General features: G+C 39.4%; 1 protein-coding gene across 1 annotated transcript; it reads right to left on the bottom strand.

The window, feature by feature from the left end:
* Window positions 1-659: 659 nt before the first annotated feature.
* On the bottom strand, window positions 660-13,949 carry IL22RA2 (interleukin 22 receptor subunit alpha 2). The gene is made up of 5 exons (XM_067702931.1): window positions 13,889-13,949; window positions 10,014-10,149; window positions 7,468-7,646; window positions 1,787-1,953; window positions 660-809 (listed from the first exon to the last, which is right to left on the bottom strand). The coding sequence occupies exons 1-5, from the start codon at window positions 13,947-13,949 to the stop codon at window positions 660-662; spliced, it is 693 nt and encodes a 230-aa protein (XP_067559032.1).
* Window positions 13,950-23,066: the final 9,117 nt, after the last annotated feature.

The raw sequence follows: 23,066 nt of genomic DNA, 5'->3' as shown, positions 1-23,066 counted from the left end.
TTTACATAGAATAGAATTTAAAAGAAAATATTGGTTCATTAAGTAAGAATATTATATAATAGAAAATTAATGTATGGAAAGTATATTCATATAAAATAGAAATGTATGGGAAAATGCTCATTCACGTAAAAATTCCACTTATGTGAAAGTTGAAATATCTATGTCAAGTTAACTTTCAATAGATAGTGGAAAAGGATTGCATCACGATTGCTTGTCTGTGATGCTATTTTAAAAAATTCATTCAACATTTAAAAACGTGCCTACTGCTCCTTGGTTCTTTAATTTTTTACTTAGCTGACTTAGAAGAATGGAGATTATGTTAGAGATGTTACAGTCAGAAATAAAGTTCTGTATTTCACAGAGCCCTTTGTTTTCTGCCTCTTCTTTAAATTCTAATTTTTTTTTTTTTTTTTGCCGGGGGGAACTGCTTAAATTTAGTTTACAAATAAAATATAAAGGAAGAAAGAATGATTAAACAAAGAGGTCTGTGAAGTATAATGGTGAACATTGCATTAAGAATATATAAAAACTAACTAGCACAACATTGTAAATCAACTATATTTCAGAAAAATATATATATATAAACAACTTTCAATGAGATTCTTCAAAACGAGCCGTCCTATTCTCAGAGAGTTTGGATTGCCACTCTGCAGAGCACTTCAAGGACTTTCCACACATCTCTCTTGGCTTCTCTGACTTCTTCTGTCTAATGTGGGCTGATACATTTCAGCCACTATACAGTAACCAGTGTGAGGTGTTAGAGCTTCAATTTCAACAACTCTGTGAGCTCCTTCATATACCTTTTGCTCCTACACACAAGGGGAAAAATGAGATGAAAAATGGTTTCCAGTAAGTCATTGACTTGCTCTATTTTTGATAAAACTAAGTTGTTCATGACCAGTTTAGATGGGCTGTAGGGTTTCTTCCGAGACACATCCTCCTTCTCCAGAGTCCTAGCTCACAGACTGAGAAAGGGACAGGTCACATGACTGTGGAGGAACCACATGACTTCTCCCTAGTGATGCTGATTGATTGACCCAGTGGTCAGAGTCTCTTTTTTAAGAATTTGAACTGTGCAGTGAGGAGAATGGAGTAGATTTGGAGACAGTTGTAGACATGTGGCATGTGACCACAGAGAAATAGAGTGAGATTCTTTACAACTTGCTTCTCCATTTCTCTTTTCCAGTGACTGCAAAGCCTGGCAGCACTTTATTTCTTGCTTCTGGCTGTTGTAAGATTGATCATTACCTCCGAGTAAAAATCCTCCTCTCCCCTCCACTTTTCTATTTGAACCGGTTTGAATGGGTTTCTGTTTTCTACAGCCAAAGGAACCCTGTCTTAGATGGACACACAAAAAAAGGAACATTCACCAAACCAAAATAAAGTCACCAATGGAGGATTATAATATCAGAGCAAAACTGGCACTAATATATAATGCTCCGATCCAAAAGCCACTTTAAAATAAGGTGTGTAAAGTCCATAAAAATGAATATTTGTGACAATCAAATGGAATTAAATATTGTTAATACCAGTCTTTAGATATGCAGGGAAAATCAAAAGGAAACCAGCTGAATGACGGAAAAGGTGCAAACACACGTACACACAATTCTGATGGCGATGGTAACCACTAATTGCTTATCAATGAGGGTGAAAGTGAGAAGGAACTAAAAAACGATAAGGAAAAATAAGAGGGGATAGAGTAGCAAAAGACAGGAACTATTTTATGGCTAAAATGTTGCTTAAACAAAAGAAAAAATACCAAACTTATCTATTCATCTGAACTTACCTTTTCCAGTGAATTGTTAATTACAAAGACTCGGTATACTAGCCCATAGTATTCCATTGATACATTTTTTCTTTTTTGGTCCCTATATGGTAAATTGGGAGCGTGGAGATTCACCAACAAAGATCCATTAACTTGAGTTATATTCATGAATGGAGGATCTATTTTTGCTGAGGAAAAATAGGAAAATTTGACAATATCACCCAAAAATGTAATATTTCATATGGACACATTATGCATAATAAAAAATCATTATTAAGCTCAGGGATCTGGCAAAAATCATTCTGAAGAGATACTGCTAACACCTAAAGTATAAATATCTGAGAAGTTTCTTTGCAGATGATTCTTTATTTGCAAAGACATATATTCTGAATCAGCTTTAAGAGGAGCTTTATCAATCATTTCCACAGCCTGCAGTGATTGTTTTGGAAAACGAAGTATAAAAAGTTATTTGGGTGAAGATCTTAGTGTAAGGCAAATATTTTGTAGGTCCTTAAAGATGTAAAATTTCAAAGCAGCTTGAAAATCATTTGAAGACTTGTTGCTATAAAATTATTTCAACAGAATTATGTTATATACTATGGAATAGCAGGAGAAGGATCAAGAGAATTTTTGTTTCTTGCATTTGGTATCAATAATCAGATGATCGTTAACTAGGAAAGAAAACTAAATAAATTAATAGTCACTTTAATTTCCTCCAGATTAACTATGGGAATTCTAAATGATTTAATTCATTAATGGGTTTTGTTTTCTTGTTCGGCATTCATTATGTATTTTTAGTTTGTAGATACATATCTTTTATAATTCTTGAAAACTAGCCATGATCAATCAACTTAGAGATAGATAGAGATAGAGACAGAGACATACATGCTTTTATTCTAGAATTTCAGTTCAACATCTGTTAGCATTTCTCATTCGATTTTCCATATGTCATTTTCTTTTTTCTTTTTCCATCTTTTTTTTCTCAGTGGAGTATTCTGAAGGGTTTCTTCAGAGCTGTCTTCCAGTCCATCAGTTTACTACTTTGTCATGTCTAAACTGATCTTTAACCCCTCAAATCAACTTTTTGAATTTCAATGATTATATTTTTTTCATTTCTATGAGCTCTATTTGGGTCTTTTTCAATCTATTTGGTCTGAGTAACATTTTGTCCTTTGATTATGTTTTTATTCCCTCTGTTATTTCTTTAAGCTTATTTAATTTATTATCTGCTTCCAATATTACAAAACCTTGAAGCGCTGGTCCAGCCAGTACTTGTTTCTTCCAACCTTGCTTGTGTTGATCGCTTCCTTGTGTTTTTATTGTGAACACATGTTGAAAGTTGATGCTTTCTTTTTTGTTGTTTAGTTAGAATTTTAAAATTTTAAATACACTTTTTATCAACTTACAAGATAGATACAGACAAATAAATCGTGAGGATATGGCTCAACAAATCTTTACAAATAAACACTCCTGTATAGCTACCACCCAGAACAAAAAACAGGACATCACCAATACCCCAGAAACCTCCTTCACCTTTCTCCAGTTACTTAACCCCAGAGGATAACCACAATTTTCCTAACTTTTATCGCCATGTACATTCATTTTTGGAATCATACAATATACACTTTTTTGTGTGTCTGCCTTGTTTCACTCTTTCAGTTTTATTTGTATATATATAATTATGGTCTGAATTGTGTCTCCCGTCAAATTCATAGGATGAAGTCCTAACACCCAGTACCTCAGAATATGACTGCATTTGGAGATAGGGTCTTTTTTAAAAAAGCATATTGCTTTTTAAAAAATGAAGTCATATGGGTGGTATGGGTGGTCCCTAATCCAATATGACTGGTGTCCTATAAGAAGACACATACGATTGAGCACAGAGGGATGACCATGGAAGGACACAGCAAGAAAGTGGCCAAGGAGAATGGCTTCAGAAGAAACCAAACCTCTGGACACCTTGATTTTGGACTTCCAGCCTCCAGAAGTGTAGGAAAATAAATTTCTGTTGTTTAAGCCACCAAGTCTGTGGTATTTTGCTATGGTAGCCCTGGCAATCTAAAGTCTGTACATCTATCCATGTTGCATGTATCAGGAGTTTGTTCTTTCGGGGCTTCCCTGGTGGCTCAGTGGTTAAGAATCTGCCTGCCAATGCAGGAGACACAGGTTCGAGCCCTGGTCCGGGAAGATCCCACATGATGTGGAGCAACTAAGCCTGTGAGCCACAACTACTGAGCCTGCGTGCCACAACTACTGAAGCCTGCGCACCTAGAGCCTGTGCTCCTCAACAAGAGAAGCCACCGCAATGAGAAGCCCGCACACCACAATGAAGAGTAGTCCCACTCGTCGCAACTGGAGAAAGCCCATGCACAGCAAAGAAGACCCAGTGCAGCCAAAAATAAGTAATAAAATAAATAAATAAATATATATATATATATATATAAAGAATGCTATAAAAACATTTTAAAAAAAGAGTTTTTTCTTTTGATTGCTGTGTGGTATTTAATTTTATGAATAACACAATTCATCCATTGTGTTATTCCCAGACTTTTAGGTTGTTTCTAGTTTTTGGATATTCTGAGTAAAGTAGCAGGAACATTCTTGTATATGTCACTTGGGAAACATTCATTTTGTTGGGAATATAACTAAGAGTGGAATTTCTGGGTGATAGAGTTTATATATGTTTAGCTTTTGTAAATTCTGCCATTTCCCCACAGTAGATACACCAATTTATATTCTCTTCAGCAGTGTATGAAAGTTCCCATTTTTTTCACATTCTCTCTAATACTTGGCATTATTATTTTTTAAAAGTTTAATTTTGGCCATTCTGGTAAGTGTGTAGTACCAATTTATTGTGTTTTTAAGTTGCATTTCCCTGATGACTAATGGAATTTCATATGTTCATTGGCCACTTGAATATTCCCTTTTGTGAAAAGCCTGTTCAAGTCTTTGCCCATTTTTTAAATTAGTTGTCTTGTCTTTTTATTATTGATTTGTAAAAGTTCTTTGTACATTCTGGACATAGTCCTTTGTCCCAAACATGCACTGTGAATATTTTCTCTCTATGGCTTGCATTTTCAACAGGGTGCCAAGATCATTCAATGGGTAGAGAATACCTTTTCAACAAATGATGCTGGGACAACGGGATAGCCATATACAAAAGAATGAAGTTGGACCCTTACCTCACATCATATATAAAAATGAACTCAAAATTGATCAAAGATTTAAATGTAGGAGCCAAAACTATAAAACTCATAGAAGAAAGCTTAGGATAAATCTTCATAGCCTTGGGTTTGGCAAAGAATTCTTAGATATGACCCCGAAAGCATGAGTAGCAAGAGAAAAAATAGGTAGATTGGACTTCACCAAAGTTAAGTACTTTGGGGCTTCAAATGACACCACTGAGAAAGTGAAAAGACAAATCACAGAATGGGAGAAAATATTTGAAAATCATCTCTCTGATAAGGTAATGGTGTCCATAATATACAAAAATCTTAAAACTCAGTAATTAAAAGACAAATCATTCAATTTAAAAATGGGCAAAGTATCTGAACAGACAATTTTCCAAGGGAGATATGCAAATGGCCAATAAACACATGAAAAGATGCTCAACATCACTAATCATCAGGAAAATGCAAATCAAAATCACATGAGATACCATTTCACATGCACCAGGATTGTTATAATCAAAAGGTGACATAGTGGTGCTAAGGATGTGGGGAAATAGGAACCCTCATACACTGCTGATGGGAATGGAAAATGGTGCAGCTGCTTTGGAAAACAGTCTGGCAGTTTCTCAAATGATCAAACATACAGTTACACGGTAACCAAGTGATTCCACTCCTAGGTATGTATATACCCAAGAGAAATAAAAACATGTCTACACAAAAACTTGTACATGAACGTTTATAGGAGCTCTATTCACAGGAGCTAAAATGTGGAAACAACTCAAATATCCATCAACTGAGAAATGGATAAACAAAATGCAGTATATCTGTGTACTGCAATATTATTCAGCCACAAGAAGGAACGAAGCACTGATACATGCTACAAAAGGGACAGACCTTGAAAATATTATGCTAAATGAAAGGAGCCAGTCACAAAACATCACATATTATATGATTCTATTCATGTGAAATATCAAGGTGAGGGAACTCGTTAGAGACAGAAAGTAGATTAGTGGTACCTAGGGCTGAGAGGCTAAAGGAGGGAGAGAATAGGAGGGTAATAGTCAAAGAGTATGGAGTTTCTTTTTTGTGGTGATGAAAATGTTCTAAAATTGACTATGGGTGATGGTTGTACTTATCTGTGAATAGAGTAAAAAATTATTGAATTGTACACGTTATATGAGTAATCGTAAGGGATGTGAATATTATCTCAATAAAGCTGTTTAATAAATCTAGGTGGAGGCAATGCCCATACACTTGATCCTTAATTCTTCTGGGTTATAACAACAATATTTTCAAAGAATTGGAAGTTGAGGCTGCCTCCTGAAGGTTGGGATCTCTTTATGCCATTTAACCAATAAGGAGGAAATGCGGTACTTCTGTTGTCTAGGGTGACTGGTTCCAATTATCAAAGGGAAATAGAATTATATATACAGCGGAGTCAAGTATGCTTGGTATCCTTGGAGGTGCCTCTTAGAACTCCTATATTCAGTGATAAAAATTAATTTAAGACTATGTTAAGCTAATATGAAAAAGATCAAAAGGACTCAAACTCCTCAAAAATGGAAAGTTGAGATGCTGGCTGAAAAGAAAGAGAACGTTGAGTTAAATCATGAGAAAAGCAGTTATAAATATTAACTACAGCTTCATGACTAGTTGCCATTGTGAGGACTGTAGTAAATACCCATGTTTTCTGTCTTGTTATGCATATCGTTGTACATATACATTAAACTTTTTTTCTCATACCTTTTGTCTATTTTTTTTTTTTTTTTTTTTTTTTTTTGCAGTACGCGGGCCTCTCACTGTTGTGGCCTCTCCCGTTGCGGAGCACAGGCTCCGGGTGCGCAGGCTCAGCGGCCATGGCTCATGGGCCCAGCCGCTCCGCGGCATGTGGGATCTTCCCGGACCGGGGCACGAACCCGTGTCCCCTGCATCGGCAGGCGGACTCAACCACTGCGCCTCCAGGGAAGCCCCTTATATAAGGTCTGCTGGCAATGGCTCCATTTATAATTTACATCATAGATTATAGTATATTATTCTGACATTATGACTAAATTAGAAGAATATACATCATTGAGAAATGGATACAAGAGAGCACTTTTTGTCTCCTCTTTTGGACAGGTGACTAAAAGTCTTAATTTCCTCAATAGAAAGTTTTTCTAATGTGTATTTTCAAGAACCTCACCGTCGTGCTTAGGAATAACCCCATATGGCTCCTTTTCTGCTATCTAAAAATACTTCTTTTTTCTAGCAGGCAACATCCTGGCAGTGGGATAGAATGTCAGCTCTGAATCAGAGGCAGCCAAATTTGAATTCTGAGACCTGGGCTACTACTAAAGTGTCTGTGCCCTGACTTCCTGGGCTGTAAATGAGAATAGTAAAAGCCATCTGCTAGAGCTATTCTGAGAATGACATCAAGTGAGACGATGGTGTGGACCTCACCAAAGCACAGGGCCTGGTAGCTAGTTAACCATGCTCCATGAGGGCTATTCAAGGGCAGGAAAAGCAAATGCAAAGAAACTCCATGGAACTCACTTTCCCACCAGGGAAAGAACCGCTGTGTCATGGTCCAGCCTGAGTGGACCCCAGCCAGGGTCGTCCTCACTCTCCCGTAGTAAGGTTCCCATATGTCTGACGTTTCATTGGTAAGGTCACAGAAGAACTCTTGAATACCCCAGCAGTCCTCTTTATCTTTCCATTGTCTCTGTCCATACCTACAGAAGGGAAAAGACAAAAATCTGCATTCCTTTATTCCATTGAAGGAGTCTTCAGTTTTTTCAGTCTATTCAGTTTTCAGACTGGCTGAAATTTGTCCTCCAATATCAGCACCACTGTGAAAGCTGACAGCTGTTCTTAAGTATCTTTAAAAGTTTTAAATTAATTGAAGTACTATCAAAGTGTTTTCTCGTTGAAATATAAACTCAAGCTTGATACCTTCTGTAACACTAGCATGAGGGTTTTTGGATTTTTAGTACTTAGTGAAGTTTTCCTTCTGGGGTCTGAACCAACTTCCATTCTTGACTACGAGCTCTCCATGTCCTTCAGCCTCCTGAGGTTTCAACACTTTGTGGTTTTCCTCACTTCTTATCAGCTTGCTGTTGAGTAACGTGGCTGATTCTGAGAAGTTGCTACCACTTTTCATCTCAGGTGACACCCAACACATAACGTCAATCTCTTTTTTGACAACTGAACGAGGGTCGTAGGAAGGGCTCTTTAAGGAGTTTTGTAATTAGAGGCTGGCAGAGAATGGGGAGAACCCAGGAAGAAAAGGTAATGAGGCAAAGCGCCAGATACGTTGATTCAGCCTAAGACTGTGGGATGGTGTAACAGCAAAAGGGAGGATTAATGCTTCCCTTCCTTACCAGTCACAAATCAAAGAAAATGCAATAAGATGATGGTGGGAACAGAGCAGGAATTAGAGGCTGGGGAGAAAGCTTCCAAAATATTTGTTGAAGGACTTGAAATATAACTTTTTAGCCATATAATGAAGAGCAATGCTGATGTCTGTACTCTGTAAACTATATGCTGACAGCAGTTTCATTATAGCAGAAGACACCATAAGAACATAAGCAACAACATATATTAAGCACAATTTAATGTTTTCTAACTCTTATTAGACATTGCCTTTGCTAGATGAATTTAGCTGTAATGACTGGTTCCTTTTTTAGTGTAATACTTCATTTTTTGTCCTGTCCTACATGGGACAAAAACTGTCAGTAGACCCATGAGAACTGGATAGACCCAAAACGAAAGATTTTGAAAATATAAATCTGCATTGTGCTATTGAAAATATCACATAGGTAGGAATGGATGCAGGTATTCTGAAATGTATACGAATTTAAGAGCTCTATTTAAGAAAAAGAATTACAACTATGAAATGTTTCCATGGGGCCCTAAAGTTTAATCTTCATTAATTTCATGGAAAAAGAACATCTAATCCACTGTTTATGTTGAACCGTAAATAGACCCACTTTGGATATGTTTATACTGCCTACAGGGGAGAGATAAAAAGATCACCAATCCCCACTTCCTACAGGGAAGCGTTTCCAACGACGCACACATCTGTTTTGGGAGTGGAGAAATCTTTATTGTAAAGATTTGTGAAGTTTACAGTTGCTACACAAAATATGTTGAGAAAAGCAGCAGTTAAAGACTGAGAAACTTCTGGAAATAGTCCTTCTGAAGTTAGTGAGAGCTTGATAAACTGAAAAATCTGACTTTAGATCTACCCCATGCTGGAGAGACATGAAGGAATTTATGGCACAAAAATTGCTACTTTGGTCCATAGCTACATCTAATCTTCTGAATTTCTGAATAGAAAATCATAAAAGCTAAACTATAATATCTCCTGTCTCATGTTCAGCCGGAATCTCAATCTACGTAAGAGAAGGAAGCGCTTCAACTCCTCTCTGCATACTCCCACCCCAGCCCCCTGAGCAGAGATGTGTGAAGGGGAAAACCTGCCATTTGCAAATCAGGAGCTTCTGTTTCCAGGCTTCAATTCAGGAAAGGAGTGGGTTATATCTGAGTTTTGGCAACGATCCACTAGAATTAGTCTGAAGATCACACAGGAGGAACATGCCTCAGCGTGTTCCAATTTGCATTCATACTTACAGGAGGCGTTCATTTTTGAAAGGAATTTTCTAAATAGTAAACCCACTCTAAAGAAATGAACTTTAAATTGAAAATGTAGTTTACACACTCACATCCATGTGTCCCACAACTTCTTTTTCAACTATCAATAGCGTCAATTTAATTGAGGACCTATTAGGTGCTGAACAAGTCGCTTCTAACATTCAGTTGGACAAGTGTTTATGGAGAGTCTCTGTTGTGAAACCAAAGGCTGACCCTGTGAAGCCTCAGTGCTGGGTCTCTGAGGGATGAAGAATCTCCCGTCACAGACTACACGTCATCATGCATTTTGTGTCACCTTCAGGGAAGACACACTCCTGCCTCCACCCCTGCTTCTTCTCAATCCTTCTGAAACTGACAAAAGTTCAGATCCTAACACTCCTTCGCCTTCTAGAACATGGAATCGTAGTGGCCATCTCTACTAGCTGGAGGAAGCTCAGACTACTTACGTTTTATACTGCACAAAATAGATACTGCTGTTGCCGGGACAAGCCCGCCCAGGCTGCCAGTGCAAAATGTTGTGAAAATTTTGGGACTGAAAATGTACTCGTTGAGGTTTCAGAGACTCGTGGGCTGGCTGAGTTTCTAAAACAATAAGAAACAGAGCAACACTGAACATTGATATGAGCACCATCGTTATTAGCCATAAGTTTCAATGTAATAATACCTGCATCAGGATTCCTTGAAATAGTTGCTACAGGTGCAGATGGTGGAAGTGGAGCCCAGAAATCAACATTTCTGATCTTTGATGTGATGATTTTGATGCATGCTAAAGTGTCAGGACAGTGGTGATCCAGACTATAAAAACATACGTGATAAACTCCCAACCCACTCCTAAGCTGGAGAGGAAGTAACAGCAGTGAAAAGATAGCATTGTCCTTGATTCCACCCCTGGTGGTGATGGAATGTAATGACTGAGATGAAAGGCCTCACCAGGGCCACTTTGCCCACCTTCCTAGGAGACCCTGCGTTTCTGCTCCTCTGAGGCAAGCTTTTGCCTGGATTCTATTCTGCCTCCAGGACCTCAGCCTGGAACTCATTCCTCCTTTCTCTGGTTTTTTTTTTTTTTTGCGGTACACGGGCCTCTCACTGTTGTGGCCTCTCCCATTGCGGAGCACAGGCTCCGGACGCACAGGCTCAGCAGCCATGGCTCACGGCATGTGGGAACTTCCCGGACCGGTGCACGAACCCGTGTCCCCTGCATCGGCAGGCGGACTCTGAACCACTGTGCCACCAGGGAAGCCCCTTTCTCTGGTTCTTGCTTCATCTCTTCTTCCTACTTCATTGTCCCTCACCTCTCTCAGCTGACCTGGCTTTATTGCATGTAGGCCGGTTCCACTCCTGAGTGGATGCTCTTACCTGCCTGCATCCTGGTTCCAAGTGCCCGAGCATAACTGCTCAGGTGGAATGGTCCGGGCTGTGGAGGGAAACTGCCCAAGGGCTTGCCATGGAACCCAGCATTCCCGAGAAGAGTCTCAACAGGAGTCATGGCAGGAAGGGGGATAATTTCGCACTGGCGTAGTTTGTGCTTTCTTGGTCAATTCATGCAACATGAGAACTCAATCTCACCTACATTCAGTCCACTGGAGGCAACAGACCTTTGACAAAATTTATTCTAGGGTCTGAAGGAAACCAGAATATATTACCCCCAAATATGCCTCTTTGACATAAAAATTATTTTGAGCTGAAGGCAATTAAGAAGCAGCAAATGCAGGAAAATCTCTCTTGACCGCCCCCTTTTTCCGCCTAAAGGCAGGATATATAAGGCTGGCCAAAAATTTCGTTCGGGTTTCTGGCAAGCTCTTGCAGAAAGACCCAAACGAACTTTTTGGCCAGCCCAATAAAGTCTCCTTTTACTTTGCTGGAGACAGATTCTTATCAGCCCAAAGAAGGCACCAGAAGAATCTGCAAATGAAACTTACTCCATTAGTTTTCTCCCACATATTTACTTTCCCGCAGTTTCCTCCCTTGGAAGACTAAAACTGCTTTCCTCTGTCCTATCATGTTCCTACAGGTGTATCGTGCTTTGTTGAAGATGCTACAGAAGCTGGAATTCTAAGTCGCTATTTTGAGTTTCTCTTCATACAGGATCCCCCTGGTGTTGGGCGCTGCACTCATTAATAAACTGTTTTATTAATCTGCCTTTTTGTTAAGCCGACTTTTTAATTGAATAAATCTGACATGTAACACTGTGTAAGTTAAAAAAAAAAAAAAAAAAAAGAGTCCCAGCTGAAAACCTAAAATGGGCAGAGGTAAAGCTTTGCCTCTCCAATAGGCCCAAAGTTTCTGCTAAGGGATAGGTGGTGAGCAGGAGGAATGAGGAAGCACATCCCCTGTCTTTTTCTCATCTTCTACCACTTGCTCCCTGGCTTCTCCAGAGTGACCTCCTTTCTCCTGGTCCACCATGCTGGGAATGGCCCCATCCGAGGTCTCTGCCTTGGCCCTTCCCTTCTCCTAGAATACTCTTCCCGGTGTTCCACATGCCTCATTTCTTCATCTCCTTTAGGTCTTTGCTCAAATATCAGTAAGACGGAAGCAAATTCTCCTAAGCCCATGGTCTCAGCTCTGAACATTCAAGATGTGTTATTTTCTAATGAATGGGGCTGTTTCCTTAGGTAGTTATTTTTACCAACCAAATAGTGTCATTACTGTTATTTGGTTTTTGCTTGTTTTTATTTTTATTTTTGGACCTCCTTCAGTGCATCAAGTGGTGATGTGTACTTGGAAAGAGTCAAATGCCACCATTGGTTTTGTTCACCCAGATCACTACCCGATCAATCGTATTTAGCACATAAAATTGTACTTAGCAGAAATTTTCAGGAGGTGACAAGCACGCACATTTTCCGGAAGATCCTTCCTAGAGTCGATTTGCTGTCCTGAACATAGATAGTCCAGTGTCCTTTACCTTGTCTGTCTTCAGATTTCTTCTCTCATTTTTGTAACACCACTGCTAACCTCCATCAAAGAAAATAGCAATCCCTCTGTAGCAGACACAGAGGGGATTTCACCTGTCTTCACTGAGTCTGCCCAGCTCATCTGTGCAAAAGATATTATTGCGGTCTTCCTCTTACAGACCAAAATCCAAGTCTTGGAGAAGTAAAAGAGCTGGTGCAGCTGCAGACGGTGAGGTTGATTTTGTAACCAGGCTGCCTGGTCCTGGAGCCTGCCTCTCACCCGTCACAGCAAACCCACAGAAGAGCCTCAGGAGAGAGGAGCTAATGGAGCAAGCAGAGCAACGAGAGGCTGAAGATATTCCTTCTTCTTTCCCTCCGCCTCCTCCCCCTGGCCGGCCTTCATTAATCACTGAACGTATTTGAACCTTAAATGTATATCAGGCCCTGTGCTCAAAGCTTTACACCTTCTTTCATTCTCACAACCACCCAATAAGGTAGGTATTTTTATTAGTACATTTTACACGTGGGGAAACTGAGGTTTAAAGAAGTTGTGTATCTTGTCCATATGGTTACAGGTCTGGTAAGATGCAGAGCCGAGGTCATTTGGGTACCACTTGAATTCCTGCCGTATTCTGCTAATTGAGTTCTTGGTCTGACCAAAGACCAAAGTCATAGTCTACTCAGATCCACATATTTCTGGGAAATGGAGGATTGAATTGTTGTTATGTTATCAGTCACTGGGCAACTGTACAGTCTTGTGAAAGTTACTTGAGACACTTATACTGAGAGGTATGCATCTGTTAACTGGGGGTCCTAATGACCTTGCTCAGAGGTATGTTGGGATGATACGATGCCCTCTGCTCTTGAAGAGTTCTCCATGAATACCCACAGCAAATTCTCACATGTTGTTTATTTATGGTCTATTCTGTGCTAGGCACTGCTCTAAGCACTTGTCATGTATTAACTCATTTAATCCTCACAGTGACCTACAATCCCCACCTTACAGATGAAGTAATTGAGGCAGAGGGGCTTTAAGCTAGTTGCCCCAGTTTTTCTAGATAATAAAATGGCAGAGTTGAAGTCCAGATTCAGGCAGTCTGGCTTAGGAGCTATGCTGGTAACCAGTATGCTATCTTGTCCTTGAAGGCGAAAGAAAGGCTAAGGAGACAGAGAGGGGTGTACGTTTGTCCTGTGCGAAGTTTTTGCACCCACAAGAGCGCCTCCTCTTTAGTAGCTACTCGTGAAGTCCACATGCAGTTATTCAGGCTGCAGAGGGAAACGGACCCCATGTCTGTCCGGACCAGTTAGTGACAGGAGAAAGCTGAAATTTTTACAAAGCCCAGAAATGCACCACGGCCATGTCTGACAGTCCCCTTGAGCAGACTCAGATGACAAAGCTGTGAGCAATTAAAAAGAAATGAAGGACTTACCTACCACACCAGGCAGGAGGACACCGATGAGGAAGCCTAGAAAACAACATTTAGGTGTCATGGTTGCGAGTGAGACTGGTCAGGCGACCGGCGTTCCCCTCAAGGGGAGGACAGCTCTGGACAGGAGAGGAAACTCGAATCGTCCCACTCAACATCCCCTTTTTGGTTGTAACCATGGTTCTTGAAGCAAATACAATTTCATTTCGTTCATAAATTATATTGTATTATAATTTGGGGGTAATAAGTATGAAGAATCATTTCAGAAAACATTTGCTGTTAAGTCACTTTGATGTGGACGCTTGTTTTTTTGGGAGCTTTGCTAGCTGAGAAAAGGCAAAACACTGAGGATGGGTGGCCCAGAGGGCAGGTAGGGTGAGGAATTATGCAAGATGCTCGCAGGTGAGTGAAGGAGGCCTTTGGGGATTCTGGCAGAGAGGGCAGAGGGGCTGCCAGGGTGATTCTGAGTAAAGGGCTTGGCAGTTGCAATGATCAGGGCCCCTGGCAGCGGTTCAAGCAGGTGGGGTCTCTGGTTGATTCTTCCTTTTCTTGCTTTCATGGAAGCTCCTCGAATAACCTCCCTGGTGTAGACCTCATACCCTCTGCCCCCTCAGCCTCTCTGCAGGGCTCACTCCCACACTCCACAGCCGCCCCGGTCAATGGGCCCCACTCAGCTCATGCTTCTTCCTTTTCCATTCCTGCCCTCGGTTTCCAGCAACCTAGCTGATAAAGATTTTGAGCCCGTCAAACCAAGTAATCCCTTAAAAGGATGAATGCGGGGGCAATGTTCATTTTGAACTACATTAAATCTTTGTCCTATCTTCTTATCTAATCAAACTAGGTCATCTGTTCTTTGCCCATGATTCACTACATCAGTTCTATTACCAAAAGAATTTTTTTTACCACATGATTTTAGAGACACTAAAATTATACATTAAAGCACAAGAAAGTCATAAAGATTGTTTTAAAGGGGCTTTTTGGGTCAAAAGAAGAAATATATGTTGGTTTCTTTTTCCTCTTGGGTAGTCAAACTTTCAAGTTCTTGGTAGAATAGCCCCTTTAGTAAGGAATAGTGAAGGCTGCTGAGCAGTACTAATTAATCGATAATTATTTAAGTATTAATTAATTAATTAAGTCAAGAACATATATTTGCCGCCCTACCACGTGCTAGGCATTGTTCTCAGCAGCAAGGATGCAGCAGCAAATAAAATAGACATTGCCCTACCTACCCAAACCAGACTTCTAAAGGGGGAAGTAGGCATACTTCCCCAGCAGGATGGAGGGTGTTTCCCAGTGCCGTTGTGCTGGGTCAGACTTCTGAATCCAAACTCCTTATCTCCTCCAGGTGAAGTTTCCATTGCTTCTAAGCTGGCTTAGGCTTTCAAAGAAGAAACAAGCAGCCTATCTTAGGTGCCCTTTGCCCCTTCTGGGGACTCCTTGTCTCCTACCTCCTCAGCATCGTCCTTCATCTCCTTGCTCATGTTAGCCACTGAACTCTAGACTTTTCATTCACCTTGGTTTTAAATGGGGAATAGAAATCTGGGTTTGAACTATCGATGTTCAATATCTTTAATGCCAATAGCTTATGTTTTGGAGCAACCAAATTGCTTCAAATTCCAGTTAAGAAAAAAAGAAAATATCTTAATTTAAGGTTTAATAAGTAGCAGCAGAGAAGGAAATTGGGGTTTCCACTGGGTTCCTGATATTGTAGAACAAATAAGGGGAAATAGGGGAAAGAGAGCAGAGCCTCAAATATTCTAAGAACTGAATTCTCTCAGAGATGTGTGAGCTTCTGTGCTATGTTAAATTTCAGAAACCAGGGACTTCCCTGGTGATTCAGTGGTTAGGACTTCACCTTCCAATGCACGGGGTGAGGCTTCAACCCCTGCTCAGCGAGCTAGGATCCCACATGTCTCGGGGCCAAAAAAACAAAACATAAAACAGAAGCAATATTGTAACAAAATTCAATAAATAGTTTAAACAATGGTCAACATCAAAAAATCTTTAAAAAAAATTTCAGAAATTAAACTAGTCTTGTCACCCTTAAATGAGCTCACTGTGTGATATCAGAGTCTGCATAAAAGCCACACTACCAACTGTGACTCAAGGTAATGAAAAGATACAATTCAATTCTAAAATCTCATCAATTTGGAAGCAGAAGAATTTGTACAGAATTGTTTCAAATGAAATGAGATTTGCTTTGGGAAGTAAGAAAATTACAGATAATGGGAGACCCTTGCTTTACTTTTCTTCAGGCATGAAATGCTGGCTTCAAACTTATTCCCTCCCCTCCCCTCTATCTCACCCCCCCTACCCCTCAGCCATCAGACCCTCAGCACAAAGAGACCGCCTTGACAGTGACAGTGGATGCCTCTATCATGTTGGATCTGGAGAGAACTTACCTAAAGCCCTGCCTTGGACCGACTCGATTCTCTTCTTTTCTCCTGTGGCTTCCAGCCGACCAACAGTTCATCTAATTAAGGAATCATTATTAATTTATTTTTAAGTGTGATATGGGATTTTGGTTATTATTATTGCTTTAGAAATAGATATTGAAGTATTATAGATGACATGACATAAAGTCTGGGATGTGCTTCAAAATAATCCAAGTGTTTGGGGAAGGGGATGACCAGCCATGAGCTGATAATTATTGAAACTGGGTATTGGGTGCACGGGGGTTCATTATACTCTGTACTTTTGTATATATTTGAAAATTTTCATAACAAAAGAAAAAAATTTTAAGCTTATCTACAAGATGTCATCTTTATAAAATTTCTTACAGCAATTTTAATGATGTTTTAGTGTTGATAATAATATCTAATAATTGTGGGGCACTATGATGGATTCTTTTCGTACATTATCTGTTTTTAAAGTTAATGAATGAATTTATTTATTTATTTTGACTGTGCCAGGTCTTAGTTGTGGCATGCGGGATCCTTAGTCGCAGCATGTGGGCTTCTTAGTTGCAGCACGCATGCAGGATCTAGTTCCCCGATCAGGGATTGAACCCGGCCCCCCTGCATTGGGAGCAAGGAGCCTAACCCACTGGACCACCAGGGAAGTCCCATTTTCATACATTATCTTACTTAATCATCACAACAAGCCCAGGAGGTCTGTATTATTATCCTGATGTTACAGATGAAGAAACTGAGACACAGAGAGGCTAGGAGAACCTGACTAGGCTCCGTAGCATGCAGGGACACAGTGAGGGGTGCAGTCAGATCTCGCTGCCCTCAGGGTATGAGGTTTATTATAAAATCATGTGTTGTTTTCACTTGTAATGTTGATTCCATAAAGAAAGATTTGACCATTCATTCCTTTCTTTATTCACTCAAACAAATCTTTACTGAGCATGTGCTGTGTGCCAGGCCCCAGGTTAGGCATCCAGTACTGAACAAGCCAGCAGAGCCCATCCACAGGGGGCCAACGTCATCTTCTTCATCCCTTCTTGGTAATGAAGGGCTACGTGGTCCTTATTCTCTTCAGAAAAGTCTACAAATTATATTTTCTTTAGAAGAGTGTGCACTTCATTTATGCTTTTAAATGTATTTGCGGAGAGTTGAGCAAATCATTCCCTTATGATGTATGCAATTTCCGTTTCTGTAGTTTCCCTATTATAATTTCCTACGTTAAGTAGTGATATTTTCTCCCTTGTTTTCTTATTTTTAGTTAGGTTAGCTAGTTATGTATCTTTAAAATTTTTTCAAGGAACCAGATTTTATGATTAGTTATATATTCTGCTTTTTAAAAATTTAATGTCTCATTCATATCTCCTTCTACCTTTTAAAATTCCTTTCTTCTATCTTTCTTCTATTTAATCTGTTTTTCTTTTTTTTACAAAAAACTCCTTTTGTCAGATGTTTATTTCATTGGTTTTATTCTTTATTTTATATCAGTACAAGTATTTACACTAGGAATTTACTCTGGAATGTATCCCACAGGCTCTCCCTTTGGCTCTGAAATGTAATTTTTTTTCTCTATCTATTTCTTTAACAATTCTGCAATTTAGATTACTTTTTCTGACCCAAGCGTTTTTACAGAGAGAATTAAAAAACAAACCTTCCAAGTGGAGAAGCTTTTTCACTTCAGTTCTCATTGTTGTGTTTTCATGATTCCCAGGGAAGAAAAATACGCTGACTTTGGCAACCATTTGCAATTTGGAAATCCCCTTTCCTATTGTTTTGCTTTCTGGGAGTTGAAGGGCAGAGAAACAGATTAGTGTTCATTTATTATTCATGAGCAAAGGTAAAACATCCAGGCAATACAACAAGATGGACACTGAGCTTCTAAAAAATTTTTTTTAATCCTCATAAACCTGAGAGTAAGGAAAGTACCTTTATGTAAATGCCTTTATGTACTATTTTAAAATAATGCCTTTATGTACTATTTTACATAAAGTACTTTATGTACTATTTTATTATACTAAGTACTAAAATAGTACTTTATGTACTATTTTACTATAGCATCATGAGTAACTATCGTAACTTATTCCAGTGTATTTACAGCTTCACTGAAGGCTGTACCTGGAGGTAGGTGCCTGTTGTCAAAGTTAAAGAATAACGTATATTCAAAGACAAGTGGAAGGTTTAGTGTCCCTTTGTTTACATAGGAAGCTAGAGACATCAGACCACAGTGGATAAAGCCTGGACTTCGGAGATAAGTGAAACTCGAGTTTGAGTCTGAAATTCATTTCTCTAAGATTCATTCATTTGCAGCAGGGTCCCCATCCTGGTGCTCAAAGTCCTATAGGATGCCATTTTTATCCCCCTCCCCCAAGTGCCCAGACAAACCCAGAACACTGACTAAGTTTTGATTACTGGGGTCTCTGGACTCTTTTAAACATCCCATATTCCCCAAAATAGGGACTCCACCTTCATAACTGCAGAGGCCGTCTGCCTTCCCCCAATCCCTGGGGGAAGGGATGTGTCCTTCCCTCAGCCCGACAGACTCCCGCAGAGGGACCTGCTCAAGGTCACGCTGGGCTCCTGTCTCCCATATCCCAGCGCTTGGCTGACTTAGCCTCTGAGCTGCACCTGTCCCCATGCCCTAGCTGCACAAGGCCTCAGCCCTGCTGTCCTCAAAATTTCATTTACATTCTGAGCTCCTATTATATTCCCAAGGCATATCTCTGTGATTTCTAGTTTACCTAACAACTTTAGCTTTCCTGTGCCCCAGTTTCCTCACTTGGAAAAAAATGTGTAATACTCGCCTCACCAGGTCTCTAGGGGATCAGTAAGAGAAATTTGCCAAACATCTGCTTATAACAGAGACTTGATAAACATGAGTCCTACCTGCAGGCTGGGTGTGTGGGGACAGCTGTAGTAATGTTTCCCAAACATTCAGCAGGAGTCAAGTGGGAGTCCTGCTATGTGGAACAGAGGATCCCTACAGATCTGGAGAGAGTCATATCTGGTTCCATGCAGCCCTGCACGACAACACTGGAAATGATGGAAAAGAACAGTTCTATAGATGGCATAACACAGGTGGAACTGTTGAGGTAAAATCAGTTCACTGAGTTTAGCACGCTGTTATGGAACGTGAAGATTGGTACTCTTAAAAAACCGAAGAGATGATTTTGGACTTCCCTGGTGGTGCAGTGGTTAAGAATCCTCCTGCCAATGCAGGGGACATGGGTTCAATCCCTGGTCGAGCAGCTAAACCTGTGGGCCACAACTACGGAGCCTGCGTGCCACAACTACTGAAGCCCGCACGCCTAGAGCCGTTGCTCAGCAACAAGAGAAGCCACCGCAATGAGAAGCCCGCGCACAGCAACAAAGAGTGGCCCCTGCTCGCCGCAACTAGAGAAAGCCTGCGCACAGCAACGAAGACCCAACGCTGCCAAAAATTAAATAAATTAATTAATGAATTAAAAAAAAAGATTTATGCCCATTTGCATACGAATGGTATCTAAACAAAAAAAATAGCAGGTACAAATCCATTAAAAAAAAGAGCTGTTTTTTTGTTTGTTAGTTTTGCAAATTGTCTAGCTTTTCTTAGCATCTGACTATAATTCCACACATTTATGCCATAACCACCAGCCGGCAGCTGAGATCTACTGGAGAAAGCACTGGAAGCAGAATCCCCATTCCGCCACTTACTGGGTAAGTCTCTTAATCTCACCTTAAATGCGGACAGCAATTCCTCCTCACGGGGTGTTGTAAAGATGAGACGAGGTGGGTATTTTTGAAAACAGTTCAATAATTATACATGTGTTTTTGTTTGTTCATTCATTCCCAGCTGGTGACTCTAGTGACCAAAAGAGTCCAAGCTCCAGAATATAGAGGCATAGAAGGGGAGAATGTGGAAGCATAGAAGGGGAGAATGTAGAGTAAGTCCTGCACCTCATAAACTAGTCACCGAACAAACGAAGCTGGGATTTATGATTTAAGTCATCCATTTATACTCTTCTTAGGCATAAAATCCAGTATCCTAAAGGTGACACAGGCAGTAATCTTAGACAATTTAACTTGGCATGAAATGATGATGCAATGGCACGAGTTTTTGGAAAGCAGTAGTAATTTAGGGGAAAAATTAGTTTAAGAATCAGAACTGTGTCAGGAAGAGGATCCCCTTATTAGTTAATGTAAATGGAAACACTGATTCTTAGAGCCAAAGGTAGAGAGAATTTAATCCAACTCCCATGAGGCTAAGTGATTTACCCACAGTCACCAGCTTTTGACCAATTTAGTAGGTATGTTGCTCTAGAGAAACAGACTATTCCAATTTATCAAAGTTTGAAGACAAGGGAATAAAATACAAAGTACATTATTGGCAACAAGAAGGCAAGACGATTCTTATTTATAGACGACACAGTTGTATTCTGGGAAAACCAGACAATCAACTGAAACTTCATTAAAAGAAAAGTTTAGATGTTAGCTGGATGAAAAACAATCTGTAACAATAGTTTTCTTACATACCGTCATTTAGAAGTCATAATGCAAGATTATATTGCCATCAGCAATACAAAATATCAAGGACTAAATGTAAGAAATGCCATACACCTGTAGGAAGCATAAAACTCTAATGAGGGATATAAGACTTGAATAAAGAAATACTATATTCAATACTCCATTCTTGCAGAACATCAAATTTGGAAAGTGCTAGTTATTCCTAAACATTGTACAAAGTCAATGCAGGTTAATAAAAATCCCAAAAGGACCTCCAAATTTTGGGGGAAACTTGGGAAAAATTTCTACCACTCACCTGAAAGAACAATCATTTGCGAGAAACATGAGCAGTGAACACTGACCCAAAGTATTAAGGAGGGGCTCACAAGGTAAAACAACCCCAGTACAAAGCTGTAAGAATTAAAACAGTGTGGTATGGATACAAGACAAAACAATGAACAGTCCCGGGAATACTGAGGATCAGCATATGACAAATCTGACATCTGAAATCAGCACAGAAAAGTTGGATGTTTTAATAAGTAGCGTTGGGACAACTGAGTAATTTATAAGGGGAAAATAGATGATGAGTTGAATTGTGTGTCCTAAAAGATATGTTAAGTCATAACCCTTCGTAATTATGATTGTGATCTTATGTGGAAATAACCTATTTGCAGATCTAATCAAATTAAAATGAGGTTTTACTGGATTAGAGTGGGCTGTAATCCAATGGTTAGTGTTTTTATAAAGAGAGACTTGGACACAGAGACACATAGGGAAGAATGTGACAAGAGAGGCAGAGATTAGAACAATGCATCTACAAGTCAAGGAACACCAAGTGTTGCCAGCAACCCCCAGAAGCTGGTAAGAGGCAAGAAAGGACCTTTCCAGGGAGCTGTCAGACAGAACTTGGCCCAGTCTCCAAAATGTGAGGGAATAAACTTCTGTTGTCTTAAGCCACCCAAGTTTGTGGTAATTATTATGGCAGCCCTAGAAACCAAGATAATAAAGCTGAATCCCTATCTCATGCCTTATATGAAAAGAAAAAAGAAACTAGACGGATAAAAGAATTAAAAGTAGGAATGAAACAATGACTCCCAAATAGTAGAAGAGAACATGGGTGAAAATTTTTATCTTCTTGGGAAAGGGGGTTTTCTTAAGAATGAAAGGAAAAATGAATTTGACTTTATAAACGTTTTAAACATCTACGTAGTAAGACTTGGGTGAAAGGCAAGAAATTATAAATGTGTAACTCATGGCAGACAAAGGATACAGTCAATAAAAAAGATGTACACAGCCCAGAAAGAAATGGACAAAGGACAACTTTAGTCATCACAGAAGTATAAATACCTAATATATAAAATATGCCCAACTTTACTAATTATGAAAGAAATGTAAATGAAGGCATTATTTTTTCTATAAAGACTGGGAGAAATGAAAAAGATTATCAGAATTAGCTAGGGTAAAAAGAACAGGTACTCTGTTTACATTTGGTGGTAATACCTATCACCTTCCTTATGAAGAGTGGTAACTATCACCTTATCCTTGGCTATATCCATTATTTTCATATTTTTGCTTTTTCCCATTCTAATGTCTACAGTTTTCATTTGCCTTAAAAATTTACTTCTTATAATTTTCCTACAATAGAGATTAGATTCTGTAAAGGATATGGATTTTTATGGGATGTTATGTGTACTCCTATACCAGTTTAAAAAGCAATTCATAAGACATTGCTTATGAGTATACCCCAAATGAGTATACTGGTACCTTTTTCCCAGTAATAAACCAGCAACGCGTTTCCATTTGCACTTTTAAATGAGGAGAAATATTTTTTCCATGGCTTAATTTACTCACGTAATTTGTATTTAACATTTTTTTTTAGTCAGTTAATTCACTTTTGAGTCTTAAAATTCCTATCCTCTTAGTAATTCCCAAGAACTTTTCTGTGGTATATGAACGCTTGGTTTGCCTCTGGTTGGGGATTCTCTCTTCACGCCACGTGCTACTTAGCTCTTCCTCACCCACTCCTGTGGTTTTGACCACCATCTTTACGCTAGAGACTCCCCACGCTACACCCTCTACAGCTAAATCTCTGCTTCTCCCCCCAAACAGCTTGGGACACACAGCTTGTGTGTTCTGCACACTGAGTGCTAAATATTAAGATACAGATATAAAAGGACCATTTTTAAAGACTAGGCTATTTTTAGGACTATTTTAAAGATCAGAGATGAATAATTAGAAAATGATTCTGTAACATTAATGGATGGAAACAAGCAAATGAATAAAAAATATTCTAG

Source organism: Pseudorca crassidens, chromosome 13 (genome assembly GCF_039906515.1).
Source record: "Pseudorca crassidens isolate mPseCra1 chromosome 13, mPseCra1.hap1, whole genome shotgun sequence".
NCBI lineage: Eukaryota > Metazoa > Chordata > Mammalia > Artiodactyla > Delphinidae > Pseudorca > Pseudorca crassidens.
This window is presented reverse-complemented; position numbering and strand designations above follow the sequence as displayed.